The sequence below is a fragment of the Octopus sinensis genome, linkage group LG5, assembly GCF_006345805.1.
Source record: "Octopus sinensis linkage group LG5, ASM634580v1, whole genome shotgun sequence".
NCBI lineage: Eukaryota > Metazoa > Mollusca > Cephalopoda > Octopoda > Octopodidae > Octopus > Octopus sinensis.
In genome coordinates this window covers 133,262,780-133,281,220 of record NC_043001.1, presented here as the reverse complement: position 1 = coordinate 133,281,220, position 18,441 = coordinate 133,262,780, and the positions used below count along the sequence as shown (strand labels likewise).

Here is an 18,441-nt window from a genome sequence, read left to right as displayed (position 1 = left end):
CACATATATATGTATATATACATACATATAGATATATACAAACACACACACACACACACACACATATATATATATATATACATATATACACATACACACGTATTCATACATACAACAAATACACACACTCATACATATACAAACATACACACACACACAACACACACACACACACATATATATATATATATATATATATACATATACACACATACACACGTATTCATACATATATGAGTGTATGTATTTGTTGTATGTATGAATACGTGTGTATGTGTGTATATGTATATATATATATATATATATATGTGTGTGTGTGTGTGTGTGTGTGTGTGTATGTTTGTATGTACTCATTTACATAGATACATTACATACACACAAGTGTGTATATAGTATATATACGGCTGATGTGTTTACAACTGAAACGAGAGAAGAAAGGGACAGTAAGAACTTTAAAAACGACGCCCCCCCCCCATGTATTGGTTCTATTGATGACCCTTTAAGAAAAAAGGTGTTGCTCCTTCCCTTCTGTATCGGTGTGTTTATGAAACTTCATCATGTGTTCGGCAAAGTTAGCTTGGCATTCAGCAGCCATATCCCGCTTGCAGGACTCGGTGTGCGCCAATTTATAAAGGACCAAGAACACAAAGCAGTGGAGGAAGATTGTGTAAAAGAAGGTGACAGTACGAGCGACCTTGTTGCCCATAATGAAACGGCCCATGCTTAGCGTGATCTTGTCGTAGGGTTTCAAGTTCATGTAACGCTTCATTCTTTCCTTGCGGTTGAATGTGTTGAAAGGGTTAAGTCTCTCCTCGTACTGAGAAGAGTACTGGCTTTCTGTTTCGTCGACATTGATGTGAGATTCAGACTGAAAAATACAGAGAAATAGCTTTACATTTGGTGAAGGACAATCGACAAAATAATTAAAAAAAAAAAATTTTTTAAATAGAAGAAAAAATATATATAAAAAAAAAATATAGGCGCAGGAGTGGCTGTGTGGTAAGTAGCTTGCTAACCAACCATATGGTTCCGGGTTCAGTCCCACTGCGTGGCACCTTGGGCAAGTGTCTTCTGCTATAGCCCCGGGCCGACCAATGCCTTGTGAGTGGATTTGGTAGACAGAAACTGAAAGAAGCCTGTCGTATATATATGTATATATATATGTATGTGTGTGTGTGTTTGTGTGTCTGTGTTTGTCACCCTAGCATTGCTTGACAACTGATGCTGGTGTGTTTACGTCCCCGTCACTTAGTGGTTCGGCAAAAAAGACCGATAGAATAAGTACTGGGCTTACAAAGAATAAGTCCCGGGGTCGATTTGCTCGACTAAAGGCGGTGCTCCAGCATGGCCGCAGTCAAATGACTGAAACAAGTAAAAGAGTAAAAGAGTAATAGAAGAACAAAAACCTTTCAAGACTAGCTTGTGTACATTCTTATCCCTTCATAAGGGCATATCATCATGTGTCTCGATCCCTAATGCACACCCAATGTTGATGCCCTTAAAGCTCAGCTCTCATTCATACACGAAGCCTTAGCTGTCTCATTTCTGTCTGACCTCCACAAACCTTCTACATTCTTTCTCGATACCTTACCTATTTCTTTACTACCCACAAGGGGCTAAACACAGAGAGGACAAACAAGGACAGCAAATGGATTAAGTCGATTACATCGACCCCAGTGCGTAACTGGTACTTAATTTATCGACCCCAAAAGGATGAAAGGCAAAGTTGACCTTGGCGGAATTTGAACTCACAACGTAACGCAGACGAAATACCGCTAAGCATTTCGCCCGGCGTGCTAACGTTTCTGCCAGCTCGCCACCTTTCTCAATACCTTACCACCATACAACATTGTACATGTTAACCTTCTGGCTTCCCAGATCCCCGGTCGAACCGTCCAACCCATGCTAGCATGGAGAACGGATGTTAAACGATGATGATGATGATGATGATGAACCTCAGCAAATACAACCCTCATATTTAAAACAGCCACCACTCTTCATTAGGGAAGAGTTACAGTTTACATGACTTGTGGGTGGAAGGGAAGAAGAGTTTTTGAGACTGGAAAACTGGCTTGAATGCTTGCAAGAAAGTGATGAGAGAAATAAACCAGGCAACCTGTTACCATCCAAGAATAGGAATTGACAGGCTTTCAAACAGTTCTGTTGGTATTTTTAAACTAGCTTTAAAATAATAGCCTCAATTTAACATTTGGCTCAGAAATACAAAAATCATCATCATCATCGTTTAACGTCTGTTCTCCATGCCAGCATGGGTTGGACAGTTCGACCAGGGATCTGGGAAGCCAGAAGGCTGCACCAGGCTCCAGTCTTATCTGGCAATGTTTCTACAGCTGGATGCCCTTTCTAACGCCAACCACTCCGTGAGTGTAGTGGGTGCTTTTTACGTGCCGCCTGCACTGGTGCCAGGCGAGGCTGGCATCGGCCACGGTCGGATTGGTGCATTTGACGTGCCACCGGCACGGAAGCCAGTCGAGGCGGCACTGGCTTCGGCCACGATTCGGATGGTGCTTTTTACGTGCCACCGACACGGTAGCCAGTCGAGGCGGCGCTGGCATCGGCCACGATTCGGATAGTGCTTTTTACGTATCTCCAGTCCAGGGGTCCTGGCATCTGCCGGGTGCCAGTCATAGGATTGGTTCAATTTTGATTCCGATTTCACTTGCCCCAATTTGAATATTCATATTTGGTTTAATGCTACTTAATAATCAGTAATTAACTAAAAGTGGAATGATATAAAAACCTCTGACTGGATTAGTTACACTACACTGACTACAAGTTTCATTTAACATCATGTCAACTTTAATGAAATCATAACTGAAATGAATGAAAAATGTTCATTAAAAAATTATTTGAATAAAAACACTGTGTTTGCTGGCATATAAGACACATTCTCATATGAGATGAACCCCATTTTACTAGTATATTTTATGGAAAAAAACAAATTTAATATATTCCACCATGCAGGTGCAGGTGGCACGTAAAATGCACCAATCCGACCAGTGCAGGTGGCACGTAAAAAGCACCCACTACACTCACGGAGTGGTTGGCATTAAGAAGGGCATCCAGCTGTAGAAACATTGCCAGATAAGACCAGAGCCTGGTGCAGCCTTCTGGCTTCCCAGATCCCCGGTCAAACCGTCCAACCCATGCTAGCATGGAGAACGGACGATGATGATGATGAAGATGATGATGCACTTACTGAAAGATATTTTAAAGTGGTTTTCTGGGGAAAAACTTATGATTCTGTACATGTTAATAATATGCTATAGCATCATCATTTAACATCCACTTTCCATGTTGGCACCGGTTGGACAATCTGACCAGGGCTGGTAAGCCAGAAAGCTGCATCAGGTCTAACTTGGCACGGTTTCTATGGTTGGATGCCCTTCCTAACACCAACCACTTTATCAGTGTGTGCTGGATGATTTTAACATGGACAACACAAGTACCTTTACAGGTCACCAGTACAAGTTTATTTTTGGCACCAGCACAGGACTCTTGCAGGCCAATCCTCTTCACCAGGGGAAGAGTAGACTGGAATAAAGTATGAAACCATAAATTTATCATAAATAAATTATGTTATTGAAGTACCATACTTTATCTTCTTCCAAATAAACTGTATAAGTTGTTTAGGAGGCGCAATGGCCCAGTGGTTAGGGCAGCGGACTCGTGGTCGTAGGATCGCAGTTTCGATTCCCAGACCGGGCGTTGTTTATGTTTATTGAGCGCAAACACCTAAAGCTCCACGAGTCTCCGGCAGGGGATGGTGGTGATCCCTGCTGTACTCTTTCACCACAACTTTCTCTCACTCTTACTTCCTGTTTCTGTTGTACCTGTATTTCAAAGGGCCAGCCTTGTCACACTCTGTGTCACGCTGAATATCCCCGAGAACTACGTTAAGGGTACACGTGTCTGTGGAGTGCTCAGCCACTTACACGTTAATTTCACAAGCAGGCTGTTCCGTTGATCGGATCAACCGGAACCCTCGTCGTCGTAACCGACGGAGTGCTTCCATGAGTTGTTTATATTTTGGACAAGAGAATTATGACACAGAATGTAAAATTCATATTTTTGGTTCTGAAATTTTGTGTTACCTTAATCAGCTACCAAAGTTGTATGCTACCACTATGATTTTCTTGTCATCGACTCACTGCAAATATTTGATAGATGGATGAAAACTTAATATTCCTTTCATCTTTCTAGGTGAATTTGCACTTGGATAATTAAAACAAATGTTTCTTAATGGTAACACGGTCACTAAATAATGTAAGTCATGTATCAGGTGTGCTGGGGAAGGAGGTATAATGAGATAATATGACCCCTCCTTATAACTGTTGATGTTCTGCTAGCAATTTTTCATAAGCTTGTGCTAGAAGATATTCTGGCTTGCTTTCAATATTTTACTACTAGTAACAATTATTGGCCTCACATACTTCTGCCCATCCAACTCCCTAACTTACAACACTTGGTCACCCATCCGCATTGCAGCTAAATAAGACATAAAGCAAATTTTTGATACATTTAAAAATAAAAGGGCATCAGATATGTCAGCAAATATGACAGTTAGAAAAAGAATAAAAAAAAAAAAAAGATACAGAAAAAAAAGGCGCAGGAGTGGCTGTCTGGTAAGTAGCTTGTTTACCAACCACATGGTTCCGGGTTCAGTCCCACTGCGTGGCACCTTGGGCAAGTGTCTTCTACTATAGCCCCGGGCCGACCAATGCTTTGTGAGTGGATTTGGTAGACGGAAACTGAAAAGAAGCCCGTCGTATATATGTGTATATATATATATGCGTGTGTGTGTTTGTGTGTCTGTGTTTGTCCCCCTAGCATTGCTTGACAACCGATGCTGGTGTGTTTATGTCCCCGTTACTTAGCAGTTCGGCAAAAGAAACCGATAGAATAAGTACTGGGCTTACAAAAGAATAAGTCCGGGGTCGAGTTGTTCGATTAAAGGCGGTGCTCCAGCATGGCCGCAGTCAAATGACTGAAACAAGTAAAAGAGTAAAAGAGTAATACAAAACATTAAAGTACTTACTTTTGATGGATAACTTTGTAAGAATCGTATTTTCTCATACAGCTTGACATTGTCAGATCGGAGTTTGTCTGTCTCATTCTGGAGCAAAGTGACTTGTTGTTTCAAAACCAAATTCTGTGTTTCTAGGTCCTGGGCTCGCAGACGGTAACGTTCTCTTTGACTCTGAACAATTGGTAGAAGAGAGGAAGCGGCAGTTAGAGAAGACTTGTCACTCTCTCCATTCACCGGAGGAGTCATCTCTTTAACAAAATCTGCCATAACCTCGGTGGTAGGAGTGACAGGTTTAGCTTCAACACCTTCAGCTGCACCACGAAACATCGAAGATAATGCATTAACACTGCGTAAATCTTCTTCAAGTTGAGATATCATTGTTTTTTGTTCTGTAAGAGTAGAAGCAGCTTCTTTATAGCTGTCCTGCAGTTTTGTATATTGTTTGCTCAACTCACTATTGGCCATCTTCAGCTGTGTCGTCTCAGCTTGTAAACTCTTATTTTTCTCCAGAAGTAAAAGCTCCAGCGACTTTGACTGAGGTACAGAAACTTCGTCGGAAGATTTACAGAATTCAATGGATTTCAAAATAGTTAACTCTCGGCTGATCTCCTCATAATCTCCTTGTAATTTCAATTTTTCTTCAAGTTCTTGGTATGCAGTGTTCTTCTGATTGAGTTCTTCTTCCAGCTGGTTGATCCGAGCACTTGTTGACTCGCGTAGTTTTGTCTGTGACATCTGCAGGCGTTGCACATCATCAACAAGCTGGCTGATTTCTTTTTCTTTTGCAGAAAGTTCCACTTCGAGATTAGAACGTTTCAGGATGTCTAACGCTTGTTCCATTTCTTCAGATTTATCCAGACTTAAAGAATCTTGATTCTGAGAAATAAGCATCTGTTGCTGTTGATTCTGCACTTTAATCTGCTCTATCTGTAAATAAGCAAAAAAAAATCAAATGAAAAAAAAAAAGTAATATAATAAATAATTCATATAACAATTGAAACAGTTGGTTTTTCTATCTTACTTATATAGATTACTAGCAGTATCGCCCGGCGTTGCTCGGGTTTGTAAGGGAAATAACTATATAAGCATTTTTAGAGAGTTATAGCCAAAAAATAGCAAAAAAAAATGCATTAAAAATGGAAAAAAAAATTATGGTAAATTTTTTTTAAATCGTTGATTCATCGTAGACATTTTTAGAGAGTTACTTCCCTTTTTTTAATAGCGAAAAAATGCATTAAAATGGAAAAAAATTATGGTAAATTATTTTTAAAATCGTAGACTCATTGTAGACGTGCGCTAATACCCAGAAGGGCTCGATATGAATCACGACTATAAGATACCCGGTTTTGGTTAAGCTGCACCGCAAAATGTGGGAGTAGTTAGGAATCTAAATCGTAGGAGACAGACACACAACTTCACTTTTATATATAAAGATTTCACAAGAAAAATTACACGTTCTCAGCTTTTCCTAAAACAAAAAAGACTACCTGGTAAGGGAAGTTTTACTCAAGTCTGCCACATCCTTGCTGTGATCAAGCTATGTTATCTTTTCTGTTACTTTAGGGAAAGTGTACATGAAACACTATCGTCTCATCTTTGCCCACTTATTCTTGGGAGGGTCATGGGAGGGGGGAGGCAGAGTTCTCAAGTACACCTTCCCCTAGGTCCTGTCAGAAACAACTGTCTCTAATTGATCCAGCTGGATATCCCGAGTGAGTGAGACCAACCAAGCTCATGAATCCTATTCAACCATCTTGGCTGCAGTTTAACCCTGAGTTTCCTGCCAGTTGGTTTAGCCTGGCCACCAGACACAACAGTTAGTTGTGAGATAAGCAAGATCTGGCTGTTTGAATAAGCAATCCTGGACCAAACAGCTGTAACCTACAAAGGGAGATGGAGAAATAGGGGGACATTGTTAGCTGTCAAGAAAACTCACTTGTGAAACATTGTGAATTATGAAATTGAACGGAAAGAATTTAAGCCATGAACAATGGAATATTTTTTTTAATGGAAAGAAGTATTGGAGAAGTGTGGAGGCGCAATGGCCTAGTGGTTAGGGCAGCGGACTCGCGGTCGCAGGATCGCGGTTTCAATTCCCAGACCGGGCGTTGTGAGTGTTTATTGAGCGAAAACACCTAAAAAAGCTTGACGAGGCTCCGGCAGGGGGTGGTGATCCCTGCTGTACTCTTTTACCATAAGTCCCGGGGTCGAGTTGCTCGACTAAAGGTGGTGCTCCAGCATGGCCACAGTCAAATGACTGAAACAAGTAAAAGAGTAAAAGAGTAAAGAGTATTATTTTTATACATCCTCCTAATTTCTTGATCCATATCTATGTTTGTCATGGAAGCCATCAATATGTTGGCCAACATGAAACTGCCACCACGATAATGAAGCCATTGTTGATCATCACGGAAGTAGTCTTCGGAAGAGGTCCACAGAAGTGGTTCTTCTGACATGCAGAGATAACTGTTGCTGTTGACTCGCTGGTAACTTAATCTAATCCTATCATACTCTCTGACTACCAAAATTACTTTCCCCACTACACTAGTTTGGCCATGCGATGTGGACGGATGAGGACAGTTGCATAGAGAAGTGGGCTGGGTGGTTTGACAGGAAATGGCCAGCCAGGGATCTGTCCAGACTCCAGTTGCCTGTTGTGGCATGGTTTCTATGGCTGGATGCCCTTCCTAATGCCAACCACTTTACAAAGTGTGCTGAGTGCAATTCACGTTCCACTGGCATGGGTATGTTTACGCGGCACTAGCCTGAGTGCATTTTAAGTGGCACTGGCACCCGTAAAGGTCACATCAGCATTGATGAATGACAGTGATTTTACTCAGCTTGATGTGTCTTCTCCAAGTACAACAAATTGCCACAACTCCTGGTCCCTTGTTATTTCCCCAGCATCTGAAGATCCGTCCTCACCACTTTGTCCCACATCTTCTTGGGTCTACCCGTTCCACAGGTTCTCTTCATAGTTAGAACTCAGCACTTCTTCATGCAGTTGTCTTCGTCCATACATCCCATGACCAAACCAGCACAATCTCCTCTCTTGCACCCAACATTTGATGCCTCTAATACTCAGTTTTCCTCTAAGTCATTTACACTGTCATGTGTGCACACTAATGTTACCCATCTAGTGGAGCATGCTAGCTTCGTTCCTTTCAAACCTTCACAAGCCCATGTTTCACTGTCATGTAGCATAGCTGTATGTACACAGGCATCATACAATCTGTCCTTCGCTCAGAGGGAGGGGCCCTTAGTTACCAACAAAGGTAGAAGCTCTCTGAACTTTGCCCAGCCCATTCTTATTCTAGCAACTGCACTTTCAGAACTCCCACCTCCACTGCAAACTTGGTTGCCTAGGTAACAGAAGCTATCTACTACTTCTAATGATTCCCCCACAAAGCATTTGAAGGAGTCTCTTTTACTCTTTACTCTTTTACTTGTTTCAGTCATTTGACTGCGGCCATGCTGGAGCACCGCCTTTAGTCGAGCAGCTCGACCCCGGGACTTATTCTTTTTGTAAGCCCAGTACTTATTCTATCGGTCTTTTTGCCGAACCGCTAATTGACGGGGACGTAAACACATCAGCATTGGTTGTCAAGCAATGCTAGGGGAACAAAGACAGACACACAAACACACACACATACATATATATACATATATACGACAGGCTTCTTTTCAGTTTCCGTCTACCAAATCCACTCACAAGGCATTGGTCGGCCCGGGGCTATAGCAGAAGACACTTGCCCAAGATTCCACGCAGTGGGACTGAACCCGGAACCATGTGGTTGGTTAGCAAGCTACTTACCACACAGCCACTCCTGTGCATTTTTAGTGCTTATTGTACCACACATTTGCCATACACAAACACTATTTTCTCCATTAACTTTCCTGTGGTACTGCTACACCTCTTATGTGTCCAAAGCTTGCACTGGGTACAATGTATGGCCTTTCTACCAACACTCTTCTTACACATCAAACAGGGCCATCTCTCACAAGGGACTTGTGATTTGTCTGTTTTCCTACTTACTAGGACCTTGGTTTTTGCTAAATTAATTCTAAGATCCTTAGATTCCGGGCCTTGCTTCCACACCTGAAATTTCTTCTCTAGGTCAGGTAGTGATTCAGCTATAAGAACAAAGTCATCAGTGTAGAGGAGCTCCCAGGAAGAACCAATCTTGAATTCCTCTGTTAAGGTCTAGAGGACTAAGATAAACAAGAGTTGAGTTGAGAACTGATCCTTGGTGAACTCCTGCCTGTACACTGAATTCATTGTTATACTCGTTGCCAACCTTTCATCATTCATCATTGTTCGACCGTGGTCGAGACAATGGAATTTACCATGCTACGCCAGACTTCACGGTCCATCATGGCATTACGGAGGTCCTGTTGCTGGATGCCTGTATCCCTGGAGATTACATCAGGGTAGGAGAGTGTGTCCCCTCTGGTATTGCGAGTAGATGGCTTCCAGAGGAGAAGAGTAGAAATTACCTCTTTTTCAGCTTTACCCTATTAGAAACATCTCTGTATATGGCATCTGTTACTGGATCTTACAATTAATTTAGCAAAGATCAAAGTCTTAGAAAGTAAGAAAAAAGACAAGTCACAAATCCCTTCAAGGAGACAGCCCTACTCGATATGTAGCAAAGATGTAGGGTGTAGGGTGCAGCAGTATCAGAGGAGGGATAACAGAGGAAATAATCTTTGCGTATGACAGGTGTATTTGCACAATCAATATTAAGAATGTAATATAATAATAATGAAATTATTGTATACAGTGCTCAGGTGCACCACAACTTGTCAGAAAGTGCATATAAAGTACATGCAGTAATGTAAAAATGCCTGGAAAGTGAACAATGTATGAGTCAGATACATGCTTGTGTGTGTATGGAGGGGAGGAAATCAGGTGTAGTGTTGGCGAATCTCAGAAAGCATGGAAGTTTTGAAGGATGCAGTGCTCCGACAACTAACAACTGATGCCGGCAGTTTGTTCCATGCTTCAGCAACTCTCAGCGTGAAAATATGTTTCCTGAAGTCATGGGAGCTGTGCTGTTTTCTGACTTTGTAAATATGTCCACGGGTGTTAGATGGGTGGAGTTTGAAAAGGTGCTCAGAGTTATTGTTTGTAAGATGGTTGATAATTTTATGGGTGTCTGCCAAGTCAGCTGCCAGACGTCGGAGTTTCAATGTGTCCATGCCCAGGGAAGTAAGGCGTTCAGGATATGGCAAATGCCTGATGGAGGGTATTCTTTTGGTTGCACATAAAAAGAATAGACTTCATCAAATGCCCAGGGGCATATCTAAAAGTAGTAGATAGCTTCCATTACCTAGGTGAGCAAATCAGCAGTGGAGGTGGATACTCTAAGAGCAGACTGGGTAAAGTTAAGGGAACTGCTACCTTTGTTGGTAACAAAGGGCCTCTCCCTTTAAATGGCAGATTATATGATGCCCATGTGCAAACAGCAATGCTACATAGCAGTGAAACATGGGCTGTGACTGCAGAGGACATGCAAAGGCTTGAAAGAAATGAAGCTAGTATTGGGTTGTCTGGAAAGGTCGTGTCGATTTATAGTAGCTTAACTTTTGACTTATTTTAGAACATGGTTGAGTCCATAAAATAGGATATGACTACACCTCCATTTAGAGCACAGTTTAAGCTATCTTTTCGTGGAAGAAGGTTTATGTTCCTATAACCTGTGTTAATTCTGAACCCTCTAAAATGGAAGATAAGAAAGTTCATTTTCGGCACTTGATGCTTTGGGAACCAGACAAAAATTGCTGCAGCTCAGCTGGGATGTGTTACCCCACCCTCCATATTCACCAGATATGGCTCCTTCGGATTTCTACTTATTCAGGTCTCTGCAGAATAGTCTTAATGGTAAAAATTTCAATTCCTTGGATGACGTAAAAAGATACCTTGATGAATTCTTTGCCATGAAACCACCTCAATTCTAGGAAGAGGGTATTTTCAAGTTAAAGGAAAGATGGAGACACATTGTGCAACAAAATGGTTCATATTTGGTTGATTAAAAATGTAATGGCAAGTATTTATTAACCTTTTTCTTTCCTTTAAAAATCGACACGAACTTTCCGGACAACCCAATATATTCCACTGAATGTACAATATCAGTGTGCGCATATGACAGAGTGTGAATACCTTAAGAAAAAAATTGGGTCCAAGAGGCATCATATGTGGTGTGCAAGAGAGAAGACTATGCTGGTATGGCCATGTGATGTGTAAGGACAAGAACAGCTGCATAAAGAAATGTCAATATCTAACTGTGGAGGGAACCTGTGAAAGAGGTAGACCCAGGAAGATGTGGGATGAGGTGGTGAAATACCATCTTCAGATGTTGAGTCTCACAGAGGCGATGACAAGTGACCGAGATTGTTGGTGATTTGTTGTGCTTGAGAAGACACATCAAGCTTAGTGGAATCATAGTCGCGGCTAGTGCCGGTGACACGTAAAAAGTACTCTTGCCAGTACCACATTGAAAGCACCCACGCTGGTGACAAGTTAAAGGCAACTGGTACACTCTGTGAAGTGGTTGGTGTTAGGAAGAGCATCCAGCTGTAGAAACCAAGTCAAAACAAAAACTGGAGCCTGGTGCAGCTCTCTGGCTTACCAGTTCCAGTCAAGCCATCTAACCCATGCCAGCATGGAAAACAGATGCTAAATGATGATTATGATGATGATGATGATGCAACTGACTTCTTTAACCCTTTCAATACCAACCCGGCTGAAACTGGCTCTGAGTACAAATGTCTTGTTTCCATAAGTTTTGAATTAAAATCTTCCACCAAACCTTAGTCGCAATTTATGTTCCTAACACTAGCTTAAGGATAACTAAGTTATTTTACTAAATTCTTTATCATATTTAAAGTAATTGAAAGAAACACAGAGCATCTCAAAATAACTACAGTAACAAAAGGGTTAGGTTTCCAACAACCAAATTCACTCACAAAGATTTTGTCAGCCTGGAGCTATAGCAGAAGACACTCGCCCAGGATGTTGTATAGTGGGAGTGAATTTGAAACAGGTAAACTTCTTAACCATCCACCCATGCCTGTAATAATTTCAGTGTTTGTTTACATTCTTTTATTTTTTTTTTATTTGTTTTAGTCATTTAACTGTGGCCATGCTGGAGCACCGCCTTTAGTTGAACAAGTCGACCCCAGGACTTATTCTTTGTAAGCCAAGTACTTATTCTATCAGAGTCTTTTGCCGAAGCGCAAAGTTACAGGGGACGTAAACACACACAAGGATCGTCTAGGAAACACCACTTTCAGGTGGCTGTTGTATTTCTGCTTATAGTAGTATTGACTCTAACATCGGTTTCCTATCAATAGCAGACGGAGCTCTACATGGCCGCTTGACCTACTAAAAATAGCATCAAAATCTTCATCAAATTAGATTTGACTGTCTTAAGAAAAGAAGAGAATATAGTCCTATTAATGGAATGATCGAAGCTGCAATGTTTTTCAAACATAAACACGGTTAAACTATATGTAAGCAATTTTAATATCCTCGAGAAATGCTAACTGGAACAGTTTTTTCCCTTCGCTCGTCCCTAAACAATATAGGACCTTTGCTTCCATTCAACATTAAATAAATAACAGTTTATCAAGACAAGGGATCTTTTCCTTTTGAAAGCCAGATTTTCCTAGTTAACTAAACAATTTGAAACTTCGTATACTGGTAGAATGTGTCAAAAGAAAACATAATTGGGTTAATATAGGGCGTAACAAATATCAGAAAATCAAAAAAATGTGTGTAATAGGTGTAAAACAACTTCCTATGAACGAATATGAAAAAAAAAATTCGCGCACGCGAAAGGGGGGTGGGGGAGAGGCCTCGGAAAATTCACATCGGGAAGTTCCGAAAGCGTCTGAGGGGCTGACCCGGGCACCAAAACAAAAAAAAAATAGTGTAATATGTGTAAAACAACTTGCTCTAAACGAATATGAAAAAAAAATGCGCTCTCGAGAAAGAGGGGTGGGGGAGAGACCACGGAATATTTATATCGGGAATTTCCGAAAGCGTCTGAACCGGGCACAAAAACAAAAACAAAAACAGCGTAATAGGTGTAAAACAACTTGCTCTAAACGACTATCATGAAAAAAATGCGCGCTCGCGAAAGGGGGGTGGGGGAGAGGCTTCGGAAATTTCACATCTTCAGTCCACGGCCTTTAAACTAAGAAAAAATAGTGTAATTGGTGTAAAACTACTTGTTCTAAACGAGTATCAAGAACACACACTCACACATGAATCATAAACTCCGTATTTCGCAAAAAAAAAAAAATAAAGAGAAGAAATTCTGGAAAAAGTGAAGAAATGTTGGATCTCATTCCTTGGTTAAAGCTATTTTAAACATTAAATTTATGCTTTTCTTTGAAATAGTTCAGATATATGCAATTCTTCTCACTTATTAAGATGCATTTATCAGAAAAAAAGAGACAGAAAAAATTATTATTTTGTGTCAATCCTTCCCTAATTATCCTTTATTAATTAGTTTTGGCGTGTATTTTTTTCCCAAATTTATTTTTTCACCTTTACAACACTGTTTAGTAAAGCAATTAATTATCTTTATAATTTGCATATTTGACTTATTAATCAAAATTCTCTAGATGTAATATATACTAAGTAATGCATCCTTCATTTATGTGTTCCGTTCTGTATTATGCATGCGTGACTGTTTGTATGTAAGTGTGTTTAACTGTGCACATGAATGTGAATATTAAAGAACATATTTATTTACTATGATTGTTATTTTCAGAACAAATAAATCTTTTGGCTGTTATGTTATTGATGTTATTATTATTGCTAGTTAAAGGGTGGTGACTTGGCTGAATATTTTGAGTCTTGTAGTATGTAGTTGTGTTAGTCAATATTCTGAGTTCAAATCCAACTCATTTCTTTATCATCATTATCGATAGACCACTCAAAGAGGTATGTATACATTATCATTTTCGTAACATAATTTCTGTAGTATTTCAAGATGTTTCTGACACGTATTTTGATTCACATGGCGGAGATCCAACATTTCTTCACTTTTTCCAGAATTTCTTCTCTTTATTTTTTTTTTTTTGCGAAATACGGAGTTTATGATTCATGTGTGAGTGTGTGTTCTTGATACTCGTTTAGAACAAGTAGTTTTACACCAATTACACTATTTTTTCTTAGTTTAAAGGCCGTGGACTGAAGATGTGAAATTTCCGAAGCCTCTCCCCCACCCCCCTTTCGCGAGCGCGCATTTTTTCATGATAGTCGTTTAGAGCAAGTTGTTTTACACCTATTACGCTGTTTTTGTTTTTGTTTTTGTGCCCGGTTCAGACGCTTTCGGAAATTCCCGATATAAATATTCCGAGGCCTCTCCCCCACCCCTCTTTCTCGAGAGCGCATTTTTTTTTCATATTCGTTTAGAGCAAGTTGTTTTACACATATTACACTATTTTTTTTTTGTTTTGGTGCCCGGGTCAGCCCCTCAGACGCTTTCGGAACTTCCCGAATGTGAATTTTCCGAGGCCTATCCCCCACTTCCCTTTCGCGTGCGCGAATTTTTTTTTTCATATTCGTTCATAGGAAGTTGTTTTACACCTATTACACACATTTTTTTTTTGATTTTCTGATATTTGTTACGCCCTATATTAACCAAAATGAAAACGGAATTGTAATTTCTAAGTTTAACGTTGTTTAAAAATTGGAAAAGATCCACAAGTTTTCTTAACAATTATAAAGTATAAAATAATAACAAAAACATATCACAGTGATAAAAAAAAAAAGTGCATTCGTGTGATTTGATACTATCAATAATGCCTTAACTACATGCTTTGCACCGCCTGGCCAAATTAATTGTGATTACGTCATTAAAAGTTTTGTGATTAAGTTTGTCACTGATTTCTTCCTTGACATTTCATTCGTTCACAAATCATAATGCTAACCACTGGCATAAACTGATCCCTATTGCTCTATGTGCGTGCAACAATAAAGGCCTACTTGTGTTGTACAACCACAGAACTAGTATTCGGAATTACCCTTAGGGGTTACATTAAAAAAATGAATACCCCTAATCCGGGAACTGTGCCACAAAATCCGACCCAAGTCGAACGGCTGAAACAATATATCAGACATCTCTTCGATGACCCCCGCTCCACGTCAACAACAAAATATTTCCATGGTACCAAAGGAATAGTAAAAAATGCATCAACCACCCTGGGCCATATAACGTCGTTCATTGTATGCGTACACTCATGAAATTGAAATCTTTATCACATTGAGTCCAACAGATTTTCAATCTTTTGCTTCTAACATCCTTTACTTTGAATGGAGATTTTTACCTGCCATGCCAATATTTGTTTACCTATTTGAAATGCCTCCCCGTTTGGACATTATATTTTCCTGTTGTTCTTTACTGGCCACATTTATTTATATTTCTCACATTAAATTGTTCGACTTTATTTACGCCTTTTCATCAGTTTATATAATACCGCAAAGACCATCACCGTTCATTTAAATACCTATAGGAATGATGATTACGATGATAATCGACAGTTTCTGTTAGGTGTACACTACGAAAGCTACAGCACATTACCCTTTTCCCATTACTAAATCAGCCCCACTCTTTATTTACAAAAAACAATACACGCCTAGTAGGTTTTTTTTCTGGTTCACCAGGATCTATACAGAAACATGTGAACCAACAAAGGTGCTTTAATCCGCTCAAATAACACTCAACAGTTTTAGAAAAGGACACATTAATCCGAAACTGTAGTGTCTGAGAAAAGGTCCGAATGATTACAGTTGTGGAACCCGATGACAATAATGATGTCTGCTCGATCAGCGCTAACAGCTCTGGAAGGCTGTTCACCTGTAATCAAGGCTGTTCACCTGTAACCTTTCTGTATATTGCTTTTACGATTATTATTCTCTTCGCGTCTTTGTGCGCGGGTATACATGTGATGTTGTGACATGTAATAATAAACAAACGTATCTTATGTCCGGATGCGTTATCAAATAAAGGGAAAATAGAGACACTTTGGTGTATACGTGTCAATCTAATAATAGGCAATCTTTCGTCTCTAGTAGACCTTTCCGTCGATTTCCGTAAAAAAATATTTTATTTTTACATATGGGCTTGCGGGAACTTTTGAAGTAATGAGAGCGAAAGAGACTAAGAGAAAGCGATTGTATGACGAGGGAAGTTCTTTTGAAGTTACCGTGCATGTGAAGCATTGATGTACATGTGTGTGTGTGTTTGATGGGGTGTGGGAGACAGACAGTATGTTGTTTAAGTGAAGTGCTTCTGTTAGTGTGTGTGAAGAGACAGAGTAATGTGTGAAAGAAAGAAAGAGATTTCGCTAGAGACGAAAGATCGCCCTAATAATATACTACTAACCTGTCGTTCAACCGCCACTGCTCTTTCATTTGCCCTCTCCAGGTCTGCCATAAGCATATCAGTTTCATCGGATTTTGCAGCCGTTGCCTCGTCGTATTTGGCCTTAACGTCGAACAACTCTGACTGGACAGACTCTAAGTTACTGCGAAGGATGGACACTTTTTGTTCAGCTTCTCCAAGTTTCTTAGCCACGGCCAACTGAGTTTCTTGCAGTTGGCGTTCTTTTTCAGCAAAAGTCTTCTGAATTTCTTTCTCTTTCTCCTTAACCCTGATTTCCACCGTAGCTTCCATACGCTCTTCATATTCTTTTAATTTCTCTCTCAGTTGTTTTATTGTCACTTCTTGATTTTTCACCTCAGCAAATTCGTGGTTGTAATCCGTCAGTGTTTCCCGAAGTTGCTTGTTTTCAATTTCAAAATCTTGGACTTTTTGAGCTTTTTTCTGGATGCTGATGGCATGCTCTAGTATCGGTACGGGATCAGGTAAGTCAATAAGTTTCCTATAGATCGAGAGAAAGGCAGTTTCACCGAATTTACTCCTCTTAGAGAGATTATCAATTTCGCTTTGAAAACTACGCAACAAAGGCGCGACTACCTTCCGTATATCTTCCGGGGTATTCTTTTTAAAATCTCGACTCAAATCGACAAGTTTTTTACGACTAGCGTCACTTTCATCTTGTCTGTTAGCAATTACTGTAGCTGTTGTGTCTAAATTCTTCTGTAATTCGGTTAAATCGAAATCTTTCCAGAATTGACACATCGACTGGATGTTGGCAGCCATATTGTAGTGTTTACTTTAAATAATCGGTGATGACCCAAATTCAGTTTTCTGTCGTAAATTGGGCTGCCTAGGCAGGATTGTGTTTAAATTTTTAGGAGAGGAAAATACCAGAATTCAATTGAAAGAGTACTTTAGAAACGAAATCATTGTATTCAATCAATTGTTCTTAACTTTGTTTAATCAAAGCTTTTACTTTTGTGTTCGGTGCCAGCTCCACCCTAACTTAGATCCTATATTTGTCAAAGGCACTCTCGTTTACCTTTTACTTGTTTCAGTCATTGGATTGTGACCATACTGGAGGCACCACCTTGAAGGGTTTTAGTCTAACAAATCGTCCCCATTACATATTTTTTAAATCCTGGTTCTTATTCTATCAGTCTGTTTTGCTGAACCAACTGGACATAAAAAAACCAGCATTGGTTGTCAAGCACTGGTAGAAAACACAAGCATATGTGCACAACACACACACACGACAGGTTTCTTTCAGCTTCCATCTACCAAATTCATTCACAAGACTTTGAACCTTCAAGGACAGCCATGTTCCTTAAGAAGGTTCACCAACTTGGTTAGGTCCCTGCACAATTGAATTTTGTAGTAGAAAATAGCAATACCTCAAGTGAGTATTGAGGTGACAAATGGAATTAAACAAGAGTGATCCAGCACTGTTATCCCTCTATCTTACAGCAGTGTTGGAAGCTGCTTTGAAGGAGTTGGAGTGGGAACTGACATCCAGATGTAGCATGATGCTAAACAATATAAAGCCAAGACATGCACTATGAGGGTAGTGGAGGCGCAATGGCCCAGTGGTTAGGGCAGTGGACTCGTGGTCATAGGATCGCGGTTTCGATTCCCAGACCGGGCGTTGTGAGTGTTTATTGAGCGAAAACACCTAAAAGCTCCACGAGGCCCCCGGCAGGGGATGGTGGTGATCCCTGCTGTACTCTTTCACCACAACTTTCTCTCACTCTTACTTCCTGTTTCTGTTGTACCTGTATTTCAAAGGGCCGGCCTTGTCACTCTCTGTGTCACGCTGTATATCCCCGAGAACTACATTAAGGGTGCACGTGTCTGTGGAGTTAATTTCACGAGCAGGCTGTTCCGTTGATTCGGATCAACCGGAACCCTCATGCTTCCTAACTATGAGGGTCCTGGTGTAGGAGATGGTGAACCACCTATATACCTATGCTTGTCCCTCTCTCTTTAGACTTT

At 40.3% G+C, this 18,441-nt stretch overlaps 1 protein-coding gene and 1 long non-coding RNA gene across 2 annotated transcripts; both read right to left on the bottom strand.

Moving 5' to 3' along the window:
• Positions 1 to 293: 293 nt before the first annotated feature.
• On the bottom strand, positions 294 to 17,272 carry LOC115212056 (protein CASP). Its single transcript, XM_029780864.2, has 3 exons — positions 16,453 to 17,272; positions 5,060 to 5,977; positions 294 to 868 (listed from the first exon to the last, which is right to left on the bottom strand). The coding sequence occupies exons 1-3, from the start codon at positions 17,230 to 17,232 to the stop codon at positions 500 to 502; spliced, it is 2,067 nt and encodes a 688-aa protein (XP_029636724.1). The 5' UTR covers positions 17,233 to 17,272; the 3' UTR covers positions 294 to 499.
• On the bottom strand, positions 1,397 to 2,229 carry LOC118763450. The gene is made up of 3 exons (XR_004999212.1): positions 1,956 to 2,229; positions 1,821 to 1,863; positions 1,397 to 1,574 (listed from the first exon to the last, which is right to left on the bottom strand). It is a non-coding gene; the product is annotated as an uncharacterized LOC118763450 (long non-coding RNA).
• Positions 17,273 to 18,441: the final 1,169 nt, after the last annotated feature.

Coding starts and splice junctions, on each gene's coding strand:
- LOC115212056 (XM_029780864.2), bottom strand. CDS start 17,232: ATGGCTGCCAACATCCAGTCGATGTGTCAATTCTGGAAAGATTTCGAT. Junction 5,978..16,452: donor CAGTGGCGGTTGAACGACAG/GTTAGTAGTATA, acceptor GCTTATTTACAG/ATAGAGCAGATTAAAGTGCA. Junction 869..5,059: donor TACAAAGTTATCCATCAAAA/GTAAGTACTTTA, acceptor TGTATTTTTCAG/TCTGAATCTCACATCAATGT.